At 38.1% G+C, this 20,977-nt stretch overlaps 1 protein-coding gene across 1 annotated transcript in view; it reads left to right on the top strand.

Moving 5' to 3' along the window:
- LOC126253086 (uncharacterized) overlaps positions 1 to 20,977 on the top strand; it is a 246,575-nt gene that overhangs the window by 152,192 nt on the left and 73,406 nt on the right. The window contains exons 7-8 of the mRNA XM_049954187.1: positions 2,419 to 2,606; positions 20,744 to 20,888. Coding sequence (XP_049810144.1) covers positions 2,419 to 2,606; positions 20,744 to 20,888 — 333 coding nt within the window. The remainder of the gene's footprint in view (positions 1 to 2,418; positions 2,607 to 20,743; positions 20,889 to 20,977) is intronic.

Here is a 20,977-nt window from a genome sequence, read left to right as displayed (position 1 = left end):
ACCCCTTGCCTCATGGCTCATATCCCTGCTGTAGACATAGATGCAATGCCTGTCCCATACACTGCCCCACCACTACCTACTACAGTCGTATCCCATCAAAGGCAGGGAAACCTGTGAAAACAGTTATGTGAACTACAAATTAAGCTGCAATCACTGTGCTGCTTTCTATATGGGCATTATCGCTAATACGCTGGCCAAGAGGTGGCAGGACAAACCAGCTGCTGATCATGCTTCCCATCACAAAGTGCTTACTTCAGTAACTGCTTCATGGCTTGTGTAATCTGGATCTTTCTTACCAGCTGTTCTGAATTGTGCAATTTGGAACTCTCTCTTCAATATATCCTACATTGTCATAATTCTCCAGGAACTTAACCTTTGCTAGTCTGTCTCCTCCACCTACCTTTCACCTTGATTGTTCCTACTGCTGCAGAACACAGCCTTTTATTCTGCTGATGCAATCATTAGTCCTTTTCACCTTCTCTGTTTCCCTTCCCGTTCCACTCCACCAAGACCTCCTGCGTGGACCCAGCAACCCTAACTTGTGTGCATCACATCCCTGCAGACTCCCATCCTTATGCTGCTAAACCCTCCATTCTCACCCGTTATCACCTCCTTACCCTCACCACTCACAACAGAGTGCTGCTCTGATCAGATGTAGTTATATTGTAGTCTGGCCAAAGTGGCTAGAGATGCTGTGTGTGAATTGTGTGCTTATGTGAACGTGTGTGTATTTTCCACTTCAGAAGGCCTTTTGACAGAAAGCTGAAATGCATAGCAATCTTTTTGTTGTGCCTGTCTATGACTCAACATCCCTCTATATGGTGAGTAGTACCCTATACTTTTTGTAGTGTTGTTATTAAATAAATTAAGCAATTTTGCTTTTGTAATTTAAGTACTAGCAAATTCCTGATGTGGGTACACAAAAAAATAGAATATCATAGTTATTTTGAATCTGTGGTTAGCTGTGGTAAGTTTTCTGGGGGAGTTGAAATAGCATACCTCAGATCTAGAAACAAGAGACAAAAAATGTCAGACACGTGTACTTCACAGAAAAAAGTATTGTCACCCATTATTTCAGAAACTAAAAATTGTAACTCTTCCCTTCCTGTAAATTTACTAAATTAAAAGTTTCTTACACAAATTGCTTGAGGAGGAACAAAGATAATTTTATGCTGCCCACAGACCACATCTGAAATGATTTTTGCAGCTCCACAGTATACTAAGGTGAAAATATGTGATAAGTAAATAAGTAAAACATATATTAAAAAAGATGCTGTGACTTACCAAACGGGCAAGTGCTGATAGATAGACACAATAAAGAACACACAAACACACACACAAATATCAAGCTTTCGCAACCCACGGTTGCTTCATCAGGAAAGAGGGAAGGAGAGGGAAAGACGAAAGGAAACCCACATCCTTTTGTCTTTCCCTCTCCTTCCATCTTTCCTGTGATTAAGCAACTGTGGGTTGCGAAAGCTTGATCTTTGTGTGTGTTTGTGTGGTTTTTTTTTTTTTTTTTTTTTTAATTGTGTCTGTCTACCAGCGCTTTCCCCTTTGGTAAGTCACGGCATCTTTTTTAATATATTTTTCCCATATGGTATGTTTCTTTCTATTATATTCATATAAGTAAAACATATGTTGTATGATGTCAGAGATTTCAAAAATAAGGTTCCCGCAGTCTGTGGGAGGAATTTTGCTATTCGGCAGAAGAACTCATTGAAGATGAAATGATAATTTTAGCAATGAGTGACTTGATATTATATTATTCTTTTGTTGTGTATATACACTGATGCTAAAAAACTTGTATTAATATTAGGCACTGTTATTATCATCAATTGTTCTATTTTTTAGTAAAGTTTAAAATGTGACTTTTGTTTCTGAGTCAAATTATTTAGCTTATGTATGTTATGATACCAATAAATCAGAATTGAAAAAGAAATCATAATTCATGATACCAAGAACTACTTTATAATGTGAATGGATAGATAAAAAATCTACTCATCAAGCGGCAGCAGTAGAACACACACACAAAAAAGTTTAACTTTTACAAATTTTGGGAACCAGTGGCTTGTTCTTTTGGCAAAATAATCAATGGAGAAAGAAGAGGTGTGAAGAAAAAGGAGCAGAGAGATTTAGGGAAAGGAGTTCAGTTCCAATAAGTCATCCAGAACCCTGGATCAGGTCTTCCCTACCAGATGGGATGAGATTTACTTATTGCAGTAGGCTGGTAAAAAGGAGTATAAATTATGTAGAAATGTAGAAGAAGTGGTCTACACAACCTTCACAGACCATAAAAAACTTACAGGAGTGTACATAGCACACAGAAATACTGCAAACTGATTTTAAGGTCATCTCATAAAGTGTTATTAGTGCTCTCAGACACTTCCACTTTATAAATTTAATATTTCATTCCAGGGACCTGTGTTATCCTGTGCTGTTGGAGCAATGACAAGAGACATACAACTGGTGAAAATGGGTATATTAAATGAAATTTTTGGTCTCATGTTTTGTATAATAGAAGGATTCTTTTGTGGTCTTATTATTGGTCTATCAACGGAACACTTTGGTACAGGTGAATGGCCCACAGAAGAAATGATTTCTAGGTAGGTACTCAGAAATTTAACTATCCTTTGGGCACTATATTAATATTATATAACACTTGTTTTAAAATTGTATAAGACAATGAAAGTCTATGGTAAATCATTTGAACTTCTAAAATTTAATTTGTAGAGTGATTATTAAATGTTTAATTCAAGAAGCATTTGAAATAAATTTGCCATTATGGAGTAAAATTTTATGATGCTTACCACAGAGAAGATGAGAAATGAAATGGTAATCCATAGTGATAAGTCACTAAAATTAACTGAATTGGGTTTTTATTCATCCTTTGACAATTTACACTGGATGTATTTCATCGGCATATATATTCCGTCTGCATCTGAAAAGAATGTATTTCATTCAGTGGTACTGTTTTCTCATCTTGTTTCTTTCTTTTAATGTGGATGTGATGTCTGCAGTCACATTTCACTTGAACTTTGGAGCTATAAATAAAACATGAGACCATAACTGGTGAATAACTGACAGACAAGAAGGCTGACAATCAATCTATTGAAAAGATAAACTGTTTTGGACAGCCAATAACACACTTCAGGGACAGGTTTGGGTCAGAAGGGAGTAAGGGGAAGGGCTGTTTCCTAGTTTCCCACATACATACATACATACATACATACATACATTAATCCTTGTTCTATAGATCATGAATATGACATTTTGTAATGATGTGGAACATGTCACTTTAACATGAGTTTCCTTTACACAAAATACGTTTTTTCTTACAGTTGCTACTTCATATCTAAGAATTTATCTATTGAGTAGAAGGAGTTGTCATTCAGAAATACTTTTATGAGGGTAATCCCAAAAGTAAGGTCTCCTATTTTTTTATAAGTACATAGACCTGTTTATTTCTACAATGGTTTACATCAGTTTACAGCTTTGACATTTAGCTATTTTTCGACATAATCACCATTTATGTTGATGCATTTTTGTAGGGGCTGTGGCAGTTTTTGTATGCTCATGTCATACCAGCTTGCCGCCATGCTGTTCAGAAAGTTATGAACCTCTTCTTTCACCTCGGCATCGGAGCTGAATCACTGGGACCACAATTAATGCTGACAGGTACTGTGAGACTCTGAAAAAACTCAAACAGGCAGTTCAGAACCGGATAAGAGGAATGTTGAACAAGGGCATGCACATTCTCCATGACAATGCTCACCCACACATCGCTCAGCAAACTGTTGCTCTCCTGCAACAGTTTCAGTGGAACGTAATCACCCACCCACCCTATTGTCCTGACTTGGCGCCAAGTTCCCTAGGTTAAAAGAACATTTAGCTGGAAAGCGATTCATATCCGACGATGAGGTGAAAGAAGAGGTTCATAACTTTCTGAACAGCATGGTGGCGAGCTGGTATGACATGTGCATACAAAAACTGCCAAGGTGTCTACAAAAATGCATCAACATAAATAATGGTGATTGTGTCGAAAAATAGCTAAATTTTCAAGCTGTAAACTGATGTAAACCATTGTAGAAATAAACAGGTCTATGTACTTATAAAAAAATAGGAGCTCTTACTTGTTGGATTACACTCATAATTTGCTTTTAAACGTTGGTTGGCTATCTATCAGACTTTTAATACTATTTGGTAAATGACCAAAGATTTTTGTGGCAGCATGATTCATCTCTTTCTGTGCCAAAGTGTTATTAATCCAGAATAGTGAAGATCATCCTTTCTTCTAGTGTTGTAGCTATGTACTTCGCTGTTATTTTTGAATTGGGATGGGTTATTTCATAAGTGAATATATGTATTGTGAAGGTACTGAGAATATCCTGAGTTGCTAAAATAAATGTCTGCAAGGTGATCTTGGGTGGGCTCCAGCTATTATTCAGATTGCACACTTTTGAGCAATGAATACTTTCTCTCTTAATGATGAATTGCCCCAAAGTATAATGCCACATGAAAGCAGTGAATCAAAATAGGCATATTAGGCTAATGTACTGATATGTTTATCACCAAAATTTGCAGTAACTCTAATAGCATAAGTAGCTGAACCTAACCGTTTCAGCAGATCATCGATGTGTTTCTTCCAATTTAATTTCTCATCAATTTACACACCCAGATATTTTGAGTATTCTGCCTTAGCAATAGACTTCTGTTCATAGTCTATATTTATCAATGGTGTTATGCCATTTACTGTACAGAATTATATAAACTGTGTTTTCTCAAAATTTAGTGAGAGTCCATTTGCAGAGAACCACTTAATAATTTTCTGAGAGACATTATTTGCAATTTCCCCAGCTGATTCTTGCTTGTTGGGTATCATTACCATACTTGTTTCATCAGCAAAAAGAACTAGCTTTGCATCTTCATGAATGTAGAGTGGAAAGTCGGTAATTTAAATTACGAACAATAACGGCCCAAGACTGAACTCTGTGGGACACCATTCTTGATACCTCCCCAGTTGGAGGACTCTGCTGGTTTTTGCAGACTATCTATCATGTTAATTTCAACCTTCGGCATTCTTCCAGTTAAGTATGAATTAAACCATTTGTGCACTGTCCCACTTATACCACAATACTTAAGCTTATCTAGAAGAATTCCATGTTTCACACAGTCAAAAGCCTTTGGGAGATCACAAAATATCCCAATGGGTGATGTTCTGTTATTCAGTGCATTTAATATTTGATCAGTGAAAGTGTATATAGCATTTTCTGTTGAAAAATCTTTCTGAATATCAAACTGACATTTGGATAGTTCTTGATGTTTACAAATATGTGATGCTACTCTTGAATACACAACTTTTCCAAGAATTTTGGATAAAGCTGTCAGAATTGAGATTGGGCAGTAGTTGTTAGCATCAGATCTATCCTCTTTTTTATGCAATGGTTTAACAATAGCGTATTTCAGTCTATCTGGAAAAATGCCCTGTTTCATTGAGCTACTACATATGTGGCTGAGAATTCTACTTATTTGTTGGGAATAAGATTTTAGTACTCTGTTGGAAATGCCGTCAATTCCTTGTGAGCTTTTACTTTTGAGTTAATGTATTATTTCCCTAATTTCAGTAGGATAGGTGGGTTGAATTTCAGTTTTATCAAATTGCATAGGTACTGCCTCTTCCATATACAGCCTTGCATTTTCTAATGAATAGCTGCATCCTGTTTTCTCTACAACACTTAAAAATGATTATTAATAATTTTTTCTACTTCTGACTTCTTGTTAACAAACTTTTCATTGTGTTTGATAGAAATACAGTCCTACTGTGCTCTCAGTTGCCCTGTTTCCCTTTTAACAATATTACAAATTGTTTTAATTTTATTATCAGATGTGCAAATCTCAGACATAATGCACATACTTCAGGACTTTTTAATAACTTTTCTTAATACAGTGCAGTAGTTTTTATAATATTTCACTGTTTCAGGATCATTAATCCTCCTAGCTATAAGATACATTTCCCTTTTCTGTTTACAAGATACTTTTATCCCTTTAGTAAGCCATGGTTTTTTACATGGTTACTTACAATTATATTTCACTGTTTTTGTAGAGAACTGTTATCAAATGTACTCACAAAGGTATCATGAAGTAGGTTATATTTTAAATTAACATAATGTTCCCTGTACACCTCATCCCAGTCTAACTATTGTAAGCTTTCCCTAAAATTTTGAATTGTTAAATCATTAATTGAACACACTATTTTGGAGAGCTGTTTTGTATTAGGGGTGTATGGACCTATATCATATACCATAATTAACTGTGTATCATGATCAGACAGACCATTCTTAACAGGAAAAGTTTTTATTTGATTAAATTTATCTTGGTCTATGAAAACATTATCTATTAGTGTGCTGCTTTCCTGTACCACCTGAGTAGGAAAATCAATACCGTATTTACTCGAATCTAAGCCGCACTTTTCTTCCGGTTTTTGTAATCCAAAAAACCGGCTGTGGCTTAGAATCGAGTGCAAAGTAAGCGGAAGTTCTGAAAAATGTTGGTAGGTGCCGCTACAACTAACTTCTGTCGTCGAATATATGTAGCGCTACGCAGGCATGCTTCGCAGGCACAAAGACAAATACTAGCACCAAAACCTCTGCGTCAGTAAATAAATAAAAAAAAGGTGGAAGACGAGCTTTTTCTTCTCCGCCCCGAGTTTCGACCACTGCATTTTCATACATTATCCAACGAAGTAAATACCAATTCCGTATTGTTCCTCTTCGAACGTAGCAGCATTTCAATGTACTAAAGAAAATCCGACTGGCAAGACTGTTTGGGATATTTGTCAATATGGCCAGCTCTGCTTTCTGAATTTTTTCCTAACTGTGAGAAGAAATGGTTGCTAATAGGAACTTTTATGAATTGTGAATCACATGCAGTATTCTCTTCACCATAAGAATAATACGAATATAAACATTTTGCCATGTATTCCTTCGTGTTTGCTGCTATCTCATTTAAATCCTGTCCGCCTAATAAACTACGAAACTAGAGTGAGACAACAGCAGACGCGGAAGAATATACATACCATGTCATGTTTATATTTGTATTATTCTTATGCCTAATAGTGATACTGTCAGAAATGAAGCACGGCAATTGATTAGATTTTTAAATCTAAGATGACTCTAATTTATGTGCATAATGTAATGTACTAAAGAGGCGTCTGCAAAGATTTTCAAACGGAAAAAAATTTTGCTAAATTCTCGTTCAGAACATCTTCTTTCATACGCAGTCTATTATTTGGTTCTTGTTGATCATTATCAAAGAAAGCAGCAGTGGAAGTAGCAACGAATAGCAGTCTCTTGCCATTGTTTCGCTAATGAGACGATTCCTCTCTTTGTTTTTTTTTTTTTAATTGTAAGCGGCAGTAGCATGCACAAAAGCAAGCCATGCCGCGAGCGGTGACAGGCCGTAAACCCTCATTTTCAGAATGCGACAAACAATGCATGACACAGTACAGTAATACATTTTCAGCTCTGAGTGACGGAAACACCTATAACAAAGAGAACTGCACTTGTCAGATCAAAGAAAAATAAGCAATCAATTCAAACCAGACGAAGCACATGAAAAAGGAAGGGTAACCGTATAAATACGGACTGAGCGCCTGACACATAACAACGGCTACCTGGTAAAGCTTAACTGCTAAGCTTACGACTTGAACCAAACTACTACAGCTGTATCGTCATTCATTCAATCGAAATTGTGTCTCATATTACAATGGACCAACTTTGTTTCGATTTGGAAGTGCGGCCTAAAACTTTTCTCTCCCCTTGAATTTCGAGTCTCAGATTTCAGGTGCAGCTTAGATTCGGGACAATTTTTTTTCCTCGATTTCGAGTCTCATTTTTCAGGTGCGGCTTAGATTCAAGTGCGGCTTAAATTCGAGTAAATACGGTAACTGATGTCAGATTGAAAGAACCAAGTGATACTTTAAGGTCAAGCTTTCTATAGGACTCTTTCAGAGAATCTACATTAAAATCCCTGCAAACAATAATTTTATTTCCTGTATCTGACAGATAGCACAACAAACAATCCAAGTTTTTCAAAACTAGTTAAAAATTTCCCAAAGGGGACCAATACATGGCTACAATCATAAAAGTGCCATTACTTAGTTTAAGCTCACATGCACATGTTTCTATATGTTACTCTACACAAAATTTTTTTGTTTCCAAATATTTCACTCTATGACAGATTTTAACATACACTCCTGGAAATGGAAAAAAGAACACATTGACACCGGTGTGTCAGACCCACCATACTTGCTCCGGACACTGCGAGAGGGCTGTACAAGCAATGATCACACGCACGGCACAGCGGACACACCAGGAACCGCGGTGTTGGCCGTCGAATGGCGCTAGCTGCGCAGCATTTGTGCACCGCTGCCGTCAGTGTCAGCCAGTTTGCCGTGGCATACGGAGCTCCATCGCAGTCTTTAACACTGGTAGCATGCCGCGACAGCGTGGACGTGAACCGTATGTGCAGTTGACGGACTTTGAGCGAGGGCGTATAGTGGGCATGCAGGAGGCCGGGTGGACGTACCGCCGAATTGCTCAACACGTGGGGCGTGAGGTCTCCACAGTACATCGATGTTGTCGCCAGTGGTCGGCGGAAGGTGCACGTGCCCGTCGACCTGGGACCGGACCGCAGCGACGCACGGATGCACGCCAAGACCGTAGGATCCTACGCAGTGACGTAGGGGACCGCACCGCCACTTCCCAGCAAATTAGGGACACTGTTGCTCCTGGGGTATCGGCGAGGACCATTCGCAACCGTCTCCATGAAGCTGGGCTACGGTCCCGCACACCGTTAGGCCGTCTTCTGCTCACGTCCCAACATCGTGCAGCCCGCCTCCAGTGGTGTCGCGACAGGCGTGAATGGAGGGACGAATGGAGACGTGTCGTCTTCAGCGATGAGAGTCGCTTCTGCCTTGGTGCCAATGATGGTCGTATGCGTGTTTGGCGCCGTGCAGGTGAGCGCCACAATCAGGACTGCATACGACCGAGGCACACAGGGCCAACACCCGGCATCATGGTGTGGGGAGCGATCTCCTACACTGGCCGTACACCACTGCTGATCGTTGAGGGGATACTGAATAGTGCACGGTACATCCAAACCGTCATCGAACCCATCGTTCTACCATTCCTAGACCGGCAAGGGAACTTGCTGTTCCAACAGGACAATGCACGTCTGCATGTATCCCGTGCCACCCAACGTGCTCTAGAAGGTGTAAGTCAACTACCCTGGCCAGCAAGATCTCCGGATCTGTCCCCCATTGAGCATGTTTGGGACTGGATGAAGCGTCGTCTCACGCGGTCTGCACGTCCAGCACGAACGCTGGTCCAACTGAGGCGCCAGGTGGAAATGGCATGGCAAGCCGTTCCACAGGACTACATCCAGCATCTCTACGATCGTCTCCATGGGAGAATAGCAGCCTGCATTGCTGCGAAAGGTGGATATACACTGTACTAGTGCCGACATTGTGCATGCTCTGTTGCCTGTGGTTCTGTCAGTGTGATCATGTGATGTATCTGACCCCAGGAATGTGTCAATAAAGTTTCCCCTTCCTGGGACAATGAATTCACGGTGTTCTTATTTCAATTTCCATGAGTGTATATGGCAACTCCTCCTCTGTCCATGGTGTCTCTACTTACATGTGCTCAAAGCTTATATCCACCTACATTTACCATTTCCATACCTGTGAATATATGATAGTCAGACAGGCATAGTACATCTATTCCACACTCAGTTTCCAAATCTTCTAAACAAACAAGAAGCTCATCTACTTTGTTTTTTTATCCCCTGATATTCTGATGCAATATATTTACATTATTTTTCACTGTGCTTTTATGTGAATCTTGTGACATACTAACATTATTTTTCACTGTACTGTTATGAAAATCTTGTGATATTGTCATATCTCTAGTACCTGCCTGTCTGAGCTTCTCATTAAGCTTAACTTCAATCAATGTAGGATGATTGGACACTGATCTTGGCCTAAAAAAGGACTCCCATGAGGTTCAGTGCCCCTCCCCCCCCTAAAGATTTTGCTTTCATCCCAGCCAGTTTACCCTTCCCTCTCCTATTGAGATGCAGGCCATGTCTTGTGAAGTCCCACCTACCAATACCATCATCAGGAACCAAACCTATGCCTGACAAAGTAGCCACACAAAGCAGCTGATCTGGCTCCATATTGATCCACCTGACAGAGCTGTTCAATTGGGGCTGATCATACTGCATGAAAGCAGGAACCAAGCCAGCATTTGTATGGTTCATTGCAGATGCTATTTTTACCAGGCCATAGGTAATATTATAGCCCTGATCCCTATCAATACTGTTTCCCGCTCCACCCAGTACCACACCATGATCCTGCTTTGTAAAACTATTGCACAATGATCCTACATCCTCTATCACTTTGCTAAGACATGCAATGGGCTTGAAAATACTTGTGAGCTGGTACCTGTCACTTAATTTTTCCTGCAAGATTTGGCCCTAAGGAGACACTTGAACATTACCTTTTCAAAAGTTTTTAAATAAGCCAGAAAAAGTGAAATTGGCCAATAGTTTGTTGATATCTCTTTAACTACCTTCCTGTAGAGTGGCTATTCTGTAAATGTTCCACTGATAAGAGACTGATTATAGAAATAGCATAAGACAGAACTCAACTTGCATGAGCACTCTTTGATTATTTTTGTTGATATACTATCATAACCACTAGAATACTTAGATTTTAAGGATTTTGTGATGGATGCTACTTCTTTGTGAGTGTCATTTCCATTTTACTGAAGTTATTTGTAAAGACTGAAGTTATTTGTAAAGACTGGTCTCAGATACTCGATTGCACTGTTTACTGAACCTGATAACACCAAGCTATCAATAACAGAAACAAAGCACTTGTATAAGAGGTTTGCAACACTACATGCACTTGTTACCAATGTCTCATTTATTTTTAGAGCTATCTGTTCCTCTTCCTTTTTGCCTTGCACCTGTCTCTGTACTCACTATATCCCAAATAGTTTTCATTTTGTTGCCTGATGTAATTATCTTTTTCTCATAATAAAGCTGCTTAGATTTCTGGATTGCTTGATTCAATATTTTGCAGTATTCTTTCTAATACATTACAGTGCTAACATCAGAGCTGTTACTAGAGTGTAGATACAGTCTCCTTTTTGTCCCACAAGATAGCTTCATTCCTTGTGTAATCCATGGCTAACTTTTAGACTTTTGTTTGATTTGAGTTACCTTTAGGGGAAAACAATTTTCAAAAGAGAAAGTAACTTTATTAATGAATGCTTTGTATTTCCCATCTGAGTCAGAAGTACTGTAAACATCTATCCCATTCATATCATTTTTTATCCTGAAAAGTTTCAACATTTAACTCAAGATGCTCCATGTCATGATCAGATAGCCCATTTGCTATTTGTTTTGTGGTAAGACTTTTTTTCTTAGATTTGTCTGCAAAGAGCATTTATGTACCCTAGTTGCAAAGCTCGCAGTAGGAATTAATTGAATGACAGTGTTACTGGTTGCAATAATAGTTCTTTGATGAAGCTTTTCAATAAATTCACATTAAAAGCACCAGCAGTGACTATTTCTTTGTTTTTGACTATGAGATGGGACAACAGAGATTCCAGATTTTTATGAAGAGGTTGAAGTTTCCTGAAAGTGCTCTGTATATACTTACTATAATAAAAGATCTATTATGAAATACTATTTCTGTTGCACAAGCCTCTAAGTTTAGAAGTTTATAAGTTTATACCATAATTGCATTGCCTACATTTTTTAGAACACTGTACTCATATTGATATACTTACGAGAGCAACAGCTGTAATCTTACCCTCCCTCACTTCATTTGTTTGTAGTCACTCACTTCATAATTGATTCTTCTAATAAGCTTCAAGAGGAGTAAGATTTACTAATAACTTTTTTACTTATCTTCTTTTCTCGTATTTGGCTCCAGTTCATCATGTCTAGGGGTTGATTCTTGAGGCTGAAATTTTTGACTTTGTAGGTTCCAAATGACATGATAATTTTGAAGTATGCTTGTTCCCTAATCTCTATTTCTGTAATTTTTTTTTATTCTATCACATTTTTTTTATATCATACTGTCTTTACAATCTCCACTTTTAAATCAAAAATTACATTGTTATTGCCAAAATTAAAAACACATCCAATCAGATCAGAGGCATCCCTACTACTAACTCATTCTGCGGTACTAAAAATATTCCAAAGAGTTTACAAATTTTGTTGACACAACCACTGTTGACAACAACCACTGAAAACTGAATAAAAACAGGAAAAAACAATTTTTGTTTTTAAATATAAGCCCAGTGTTGGAACTGGGGCAATATAATTGGTAAATCCGGTTATCCCCAAAAAGGGAACATAAAGCTTTGTGGTCATATATCAAAAAACTAAAGCGTTTGCACAAAAAAAATAGTTGGCAACTTCTTTTTATTTTCAGAATACTGTTGTTATGTTCATGATAACCTTATTGAAGCAAAAGTCAAAGGCTTCTGAGAATCATTCTGGAAATTTATGTGTTAAGACTCTGTGCATTCCATGTTCAAAGTTGTGTGTTACTAAGACCAGGGACACAGGTGGTTGCTACATTTTTAGACAGGTAGCTAGTTTTAGTTTGTTTTTTAGTTGCCAAAATGCCTGTTAACAGATATAGGGCTACTCTAATATTGTACTAATTCAGCATAAGAAGTTCAAATGCTGAGAGACTGCAGCCACTTGAGATATAAATCAAGTGTGACAATTGATTCTGTCCAGGAACACTTGCTAATCTTTAAGTTCATTGGTATTAGCAACTTCTCGATTGCTTCATTGTACTTCATCTTTGGTTTGAGATCTTCCTTGCTCAAGACATACCCTACATGTGGCACAGTAGGTTTGAATGGGAGACGGGGGGAGGGGGTGGGCAGCTTCTGGGAAGTTGACATTTAATGTTGTGAAAATGTCTCAGCCTCAAGTTGCAAATAACACAGATGTTCAGCAGTTGTTTGGTGTGTAACAGCAATATCATCTAAGTAATGTACTCACTGTGCAGCACCATTTATCAGCTGTTCTGGGTGTGTTTAGAATATTGTAGGGGTACTTGCTACCCCAAATGGTAATCTGTTGCTTTGATACAACATGAAAAGGTTGTTGACGACAAGAGAATTTTTGGACACTTACGAAACTATATTTTCATAAGTTACTGGTATGAGTGTTTTGTATATATAATTTATTTTGTAGCAAATCAGCATTTGTGGTTCACAGTTCTGTCAAAGAACACATTACTCCTGAACTACATTGTATATCAAAGCAAATAAACATGTGTTTTTGAGAACTTTTGGAAGCTACCATTGTGCTTTGCATTATCTATGACCCGTTTGTCTCAAATTGGTGTTGTGATTTAGTTGCCATAGCATATTTTTTAACTAACATACTGTGTTACATCTAGTTTTCTCTTAAGCAAGAGTAGCCCTATAAATTATCTGCATTTATTATAAATTAACTCTGTTTTTGAGTTTGCTAGTAACTATAATTAACCTCAAAATGTTTTAGGAAACTATTAGTTTTTACCACAAGTTTTTGTGTTACCCTGACAGAAATCTTGTTTTGTGTATTTGCTTTAATTCTTATAGGGAATTAGCAACTTTTTAGCTCTACAGATTGAAGGATAATCAGTGGGCTTCATTTAAAGTTATTTGTTCACTGACTTGTAATACATTGCACCAGCCAAAATGCAGCCCAACTGTGAATGCTGTTCTCAAATATGGGATGGGTTGATCGACATTTGTTAGCAGCTGGAAATAATCCTGACTACTGTTAGATTATTGGCAGCTTCTGCGAATTAATGTGTTCGAAGAACTCCTAAGGTCACATACCTGTGATACCTGTACCAGAGGTACCTCAAGTGCTATCCTCTCCCATGAATTCTGTCTCCTCTGAAGAGAGCACAGAATCTGTCATTGCTTGTCCACTTGACTGTGAGTGTAGATCTAGGCATCCTGTATAGGGTGGACGGAGACCAGGGAGGGCTGAAGGTGTTGTACTGATCCCCCTAACTAACAAGTTTGAGATGCTGCTTCTCACTGAAACTGAAACTGAGCCAGTGGGACTCACTTCATCTGTTTTGAGGAAATCTGTTTTGTTCAATTTCAGGAAGAGACAAACACAAAAGGGTATGGGTCTATGAATCATTGGCAGAAAGGGACAGGAAAGGACACCAGGTGCACTAGTGTGTATGCCTGGGGGCCTCATTCAATTTTTTGAAGAGGCTATTCCAGCAGCCGTTGAGGGAACATAGTGCAACCAACTGTAGATTTTGGTGCATATTGCAACAAATAACACCTGTCATGTGGGCTTCAGGGTCACTCTCAGGTGATTCCAGTAATTGGCAGAGAAGGTTGAGAAGACCAGCCTTACACATGAAGGTTCAGCAAAGCATTTTGCAGCATTGGCCCTAGAACTGATTGTGGCCCTTTGGTTCTGAGTGGAAGAGCTGAAGCAGAAAGTTCTGTGACAAGCTAGGCTGTGACTTCCTGGACTTGCACTGAAGTCAGGTGTGCACTACACACTTTTTCACGTGCTTCGTCTGGTTTGAATTGATTGCTTATTTTTCTTTGATCTGATAAGGGGTGTTCTCTTTGTTACAGGTGTTTATGTCACTCTAAGCTGAAAGCGCATTACTGTACTGTGTCATGCAATGTTTGTCGCATTCTTATAATGAGTGTTTACGGCCTGTCACCGGTCGTGGGGGGGGGGGGGGGGGGGGAAGAGGAATCGTCTCATTAGCGAAACAATGGCAAGAGACTGCTATTTGTTGTTACTTACACTGCTACTTTCTTTGATAATGGTCAACATAACCAAATAATAGACTGCATATGACAGAAGATGTTCTGAATGAGAGTTTAGCAAAAATTTTTCTCCGTTTGAAAATCTTTGCAGATACCTCTTTAGTATATTACATTCTGCACAGAAATTAGAGTCATCTTAGATTTAAAAATCTAGTCAATTGCTGTGCTTCATTTCTGACTGTATCACTACTAGGCATAAGAATAATACAAATATAGACATGACATGATATGTATCTTCTGGCGCGTTTACTGTTGTCTCACTCTAGTTTCGTAGTTTATTAGGCAGACAGGATTTAAATGAGATAGCAGCAAACACGAATACATGGCAAAATGGTTATATTCGTATTATTCATATGGTGAAGAGAATACTGCATGTGATGCACAATTCATAAAAGTTCCTATCAGCAACCATCTCTCCTCACAGGTAGGAAAAAATTCAGAACGTAAGAGTTGGCCATATTGATAAACATCCCAAACAGTCTTGCCAGTTGGATTTTTGCAGTACATTGAAATGCTGCTACATTCGAAGATGAACAATACAGAATTTGTATTTACTTTGTTGGATAATTTATGAAAACGCAGTGGTCGAAACTCTGGGTGGAGAAAAAAGCTCGTCTTCCACTTTTTTTTAAATTTATTTACTGACTCAGAAGTTTTGGCGCCAGTATTTATCTTTGTGCCTGCAAAGCACGCCTGTGTAGCACTACATATATTCGACCACAGAAGTTAGTTGTGGCAGCACCTACCAACATTTTTCAGAACTTCCACTTACTTTGTACTTGATTCTAAGCTGCAGGTGGTTTTTTCGATGACAAAAACCAGAAAAAAAGTGCAGCTTAGATTCGGGTAAATACGGTAACTACGTATGGGGTGCACACTTGGATTTTTTTTAGATTAGGTGACTGTCCATCCCATCCAGATAGTGATAGCTTTAGGAAACACAGAAGTATCTGTGTAAGAGCAAAAGAAATACCTCCCCCATGTGAGAGTATTAAAATCATAATGGTAACCTGCAGAAGCATTCACAACAAAGTGCCAGAGTTTCAAGCTCACGTGATACTAGGTCTAGAAAGCTGTTTGAAACCTGAAACTGATAGCAGTGAGAGTTTTGGGGAAACTGCCAAGTGCATATCGAAAGAATGGGCAAATGAGAAATGGAGGTGGTGTATTTGTTGCAGTAGAGAAGAAACAAAAATCCACCAAGGTAGAAATTGAAGCTGCATGTGAGATTGTTTCAGCAAGACTCAGTGTCAGGGGTGGGCATAAAATGATAATTGGATCCTTCTATTCATCTCTTGATGTAACTGAAAACCATAGAAAAACCTCAGTTCACTTCTATGTAAGTTCCCCAATCACACTGTAATCATGGATGGAGGCTTTAATCATCCAACAGTAAACTGGAAAAATTACAGTTTTGTTAGTGTTGGTCATGACAAGATATCTTGTGAAACTTTAATAAATACGCTTTCTGAAAACTATTAGTACAGACAGTTAAGAACCCTACTCATGATGGAAATGTATCGGATCCAATGGGAGCAAATAGAACTGACCTCTTTGAGGATTTCCACATTGAAATTGGTATCAGTAACTATGACATGGTTGTGGCAACAATAATTACCAAAGATCAAAGGACAACTAAAGCAAGCAGAAAGATATATATGTTCTGTAAATTAGATAAAAAACCAGTAGTATCATCTCAATTAGGAAATTGAAACTTTCAGCACAGAGCAGGAGCATGTAGAGAAGCTCTGGCTCAAGTTTAAAAGAATAGTTGACCATGTACTGGAGAGATATGTACCCAGTACAACATTTCATAATGGGAGGGAACCTCCATGGTATTCAGCCACTGTAAAGAAACTTCTGCATAAAACAAAGCATAGGGCTATAGATAGAGAGTTGCTGAATGAAACATGTTTGGCTGTCAACAGAACATGCCTTCAATGACAACCATAGCAAATGTCAAGTGATCTTTCACAGAACCCAAAGAAATTTTGGTAGTATGTAAAAGCTGTTAGAAGCACCAAAGTTATTGTCCAGTCCTTAGAGAATGAGACAGGAACTGAAATTGAATGTAACAAAGCAAAAGCTGAAATGCCTAACTCCATTTTCAAATGTTCCTTTACCAAGGAAAACCCAAGACAATTACCCCAATTTAATCCTCGTACCACTGAAAATATAAAGAAATAAATGTTAGTGCCAGTGGTATTGAGAAACAACTAGAATTGTTAAAACTGAACAAAGCTCCAGGGCTTGATGGAATCCCTGTCAGATTCTATACTGAATTTGCAGCGGAGTTAGCCCCTCTTCTAACTAAAATCTATGTAGATCCCTTGAACAAAAATCCATGCCCACTTCTTGGAAAAAGACACAGGTCTGTCTACAAAAAGGAGTGGTAGAAGTGATGCCCAAAACTACCGTCCAATATCCTTGACATCAATTTGTTGTAGAATCTTAGAACATATTCTGAACTCAAACATAATGAGGTATCCTGAACAGAATGACCTCCTGAATGCCAACCAGCATGAATTTGAAAATGATTGATCAAGTGAAATACAACTCACATTTTTCTCACGTGGCATACTGAAAGCATTGGATCAACTCAGTCAGATAGATACTACCTTTCTTGATTTCCACAAAGCATTTGACCCAGTACACACCAACACTTATTGTCCAAACTGTAGTCATATGGGGTATCAAGTGAAAATGTGTGACTGGATTTAGGACTTTTTGTTAGGGAGGATGCAACATTTATCTTGGATGGAAACAGATACATGGGAGTAAAACTTTGTATGCATGTGAAATGGGATGATCACATAGGTTCAGCCATGGGTAAAGCAGGTGGTAGACTTCATTTTATTGGTAGAATACTGAGGAAGTGTAATCAGTCTACAAAGGAGATTGCTTACAAGTCTCTTGCATGGCCATTTCTTGGATATTGCTCAAGTGCGTGGGACCTGTACCAGGTAGGACTAAAAGTGGATACGAAAAGTATACAGAGAAGGGCAGCACAAATGGTCACAGGTCACTGGGACAAATCTTGAAGGTAGACGTAAACTATCCTGAGAAAGTCTATTAATAAAGTTTCAAGGACTAGCTGTAAATGATTACTCTAGGAATACACCACAATCCCATATTTATTGCTCACATAGCGACCATGAAGATAAGATTAGAATAATTACTGCATCCGCAAAGATATTCAAATAGTCTTCCTGTGCTCCACAGAACAGGAAGGAACCCTAATAACTGGTACAATGAGATATACCCTCTGCCATGCACCTCACAGTGGTTTGCAGAATATAGATGTAGATGTATTTATTCAGATTTTTGGTCTAGTTGAGGTTGAAAATCAGTGTCAGACAAATTTATCCTTGGGGGGGGGGGGGGGGGGGGGGCCCTAAGAAAGCTTTGTGGACAGTTCATTGCATTTATGTAAAGGACATGAGTCTACTTCTGCTTGTGAATTCATTTTAAGGTCAGCATGCAGCAAAACTTGTCTCCACTAACACTGTTGTCTGTGAACTGTTTGCTATAAGTATGCTGCTCTAAGTATTTAAGTCTTCTTTGAGGTCAGTATGGAAGGGTCAGTGGCTTTGGTCAGATATTGAAGCTGTAAGTCTCAAAATCTGTTCTAGTCACTAGGTGCAATTAGATAGAGAGAAAGCTTCATGCAGAGAGTGTTAATAATATCAACGAATCACTGTTAGACTCGGCATCTCATACAGATACTTTGGTGTAATAGGAATAGGAATAGGTTGTTGGAAACATCATTGAACATAAAATTTGAATATGGTGTATGCATCAAAGCCAAGGACATTTTTAACTATAGGACCTGCCAACACTAAGGATGCTATAGCACAAGTCATATGCTTATATGTTAGTTGTCCAAGAAGCAGAATTTCACAATACCCATACCTCAAACCGAGTGATTTTTCAGTTATTAGTTGTGGTCCTTCAGTGCTCAAGTATGTGAAGTGGTTTGTAAGGGATACTGATCTGCTTATTTAAAAAAAAGATAAGTAACTAGTGTCACATGAGTAACATTCACAGTATTAATTTCTGTGGAGCAATAGAATCACAATGACATAGTGAGTTAATAGTCTTCATTTGGGTCATCACATTTTGGTCCTGGTAGTGGGCTACTAGGCTGACCACAGCAAACTTTTACCATATGTTTTGCATTGGAATAAGTCTGCAGATAGCTTGGTAATGAGGGAGTTCCATGGATGAATGCTTCTCAGCACATTCTAGGCGACTTGGGAATCAGCTACACTCTTGCTCACACAAATATCATTATCTTGCTAGGAAGTTAGTAAATGAGATAGTTCATTGACAAAGCTTGCTGTGCTGCTTGTGAACTTTCAGAAGCTTCAGCAAATAGATGCACTTATGGTAGAGAGGAATCTGAATTTCATAACATCCGTGAATGAACATCTTGAACTGATGATAAATAGATCACATTTCTAACTAAGGATTCAGCATAGGATTTGTCACATAGACAAATGAAATTACAATTACAGCTGAGTTCTTGTAGATCCACATCCCAGGCTGCATTTAAGTGCATTCTTTTCCTATGCTCAATGTACTCCAGCCTCATAGCTATTACATGGATTTTTGAGATGGCTCAAGCTGTAACATTGCTGAGCTTTCTGCAATTGATTTCAGGAAGCTTAACACTGTTGTCATTCATTTAACTGTTGAATTACATCCACACTTCTCAAACAAAACTTTACTTCATGCAGTTCAAGCAGTACATGAAAAAATTGTCCTAGCACACTATAAAGCTCAAAATAATGACAAGGATGTCCATTTTCCAAGTAACTCACAGGCATTTTTCTAGAAATTACTCAGCATTTATTGCCACATAGAACTTTGTATAAACACATGAAATAAGTGTGGCATTATAGATTTGGAAACAGATATGTTCATTGTAAGCTAAGGTAAGCAATTTATGAGAAGAAAACATGTTGCAGTCAAGTCCAAAGATGAAACTGGCAGCTGCAGATGCAGGCAAAGTCTGAAGAGTGAAAGAAGCACAGTCTTGATGAATGCACTATCCATTATGAAATATACACTGATATCACTGTAAAATGCAGTCACACATTGACAGAAAAGTGATTTAGGGCAGGCTGTGGCTATCCTTATACTAGCTGGGCAGCTGGCTCAAATTGTGCACAACCATAGACCTCAGGCCAGGTGCTGTGCAGCATTCCCACATAATATTAAAGCAGATACACAAATCAACACTACATAATTGATAACAATGTCCAGACATATCACTAGACTTAGGAAGTAAAATGTGTCTCCAAATTTTAAAGATCTTATGAAGTAATTTTATGCTTCTGTTGTGATTTTTAATAAGTAACAGTATTTTATATGGTTTTACATCAGAAGTTTATCTGTTAGATAAGCACAGTTAATTACTCCTTTTTAGCCAACTGATGTGTAAATGGATATATTGTAGAATTTTTAATTTATCATGATGCATTTTGGGTTACCCCATCATCAGATATGTGGCACTAAGTCAGTTTGGACACTGAAGTGGTTACTGAATAATTATATGTAACAAGAGTATGATATTCTCATGTCACAGATCTGATGATGAAGTAACCCAAAAAGATTCAAGAGAAGTTAAAAATAAAATTTTTTTAAAAATTGTGACCAAGACACGTGTATAATCATTAGTTCCAACATGGTCACAAATCCCCTCAAAGACTTCTTGTCTAAAATGATGACAGATATTTGCAATACTATGGATGAAAATTCACACAGTGTTCCATCACATGTATGCGTATTTGCAATGAATAATTTTTCACAATTTTTTATTTTTTTTATTTTTTTATTTTTTAAAGAGGAGAATTACCTTCGGTCTGGATGGGAATGATAATTGCTGTCCTATCTGGCATTGCAGTAGCCATTTCAGAATTAGGACAGAAGACATCCTCGCTTGTTGGTGTTGCCATATCTGCGTCTCTTCTACCACCTGCAGTGAATACAGTAAGCTACAGCCATAGTCCTGTCCTTTTTATTATTGGTTATCATCATTGTTTTACAAACTCATAATGGACTAATTGTAATGAATAGAA

The sequence above is a fragment of the Schistocerca nitens genome, chromosome 4 (assembly GCF_023898315.1).
Source record: "Schistocerca nitens isolate TAMUIC-IGC-003100 chromosome 4, iqSchNite1.1, whole genome shotgun sequence".
Classification (NCBI taxonomy): Eukaryota; Metazoa; Arthropoda; class Insecta; order Orthoptera; family Acrididae; genus Schistocerca; species Schistocerca nitens.
This window is presented reverse-complemented; position numbering and strand designations above follow the sequence as displayed.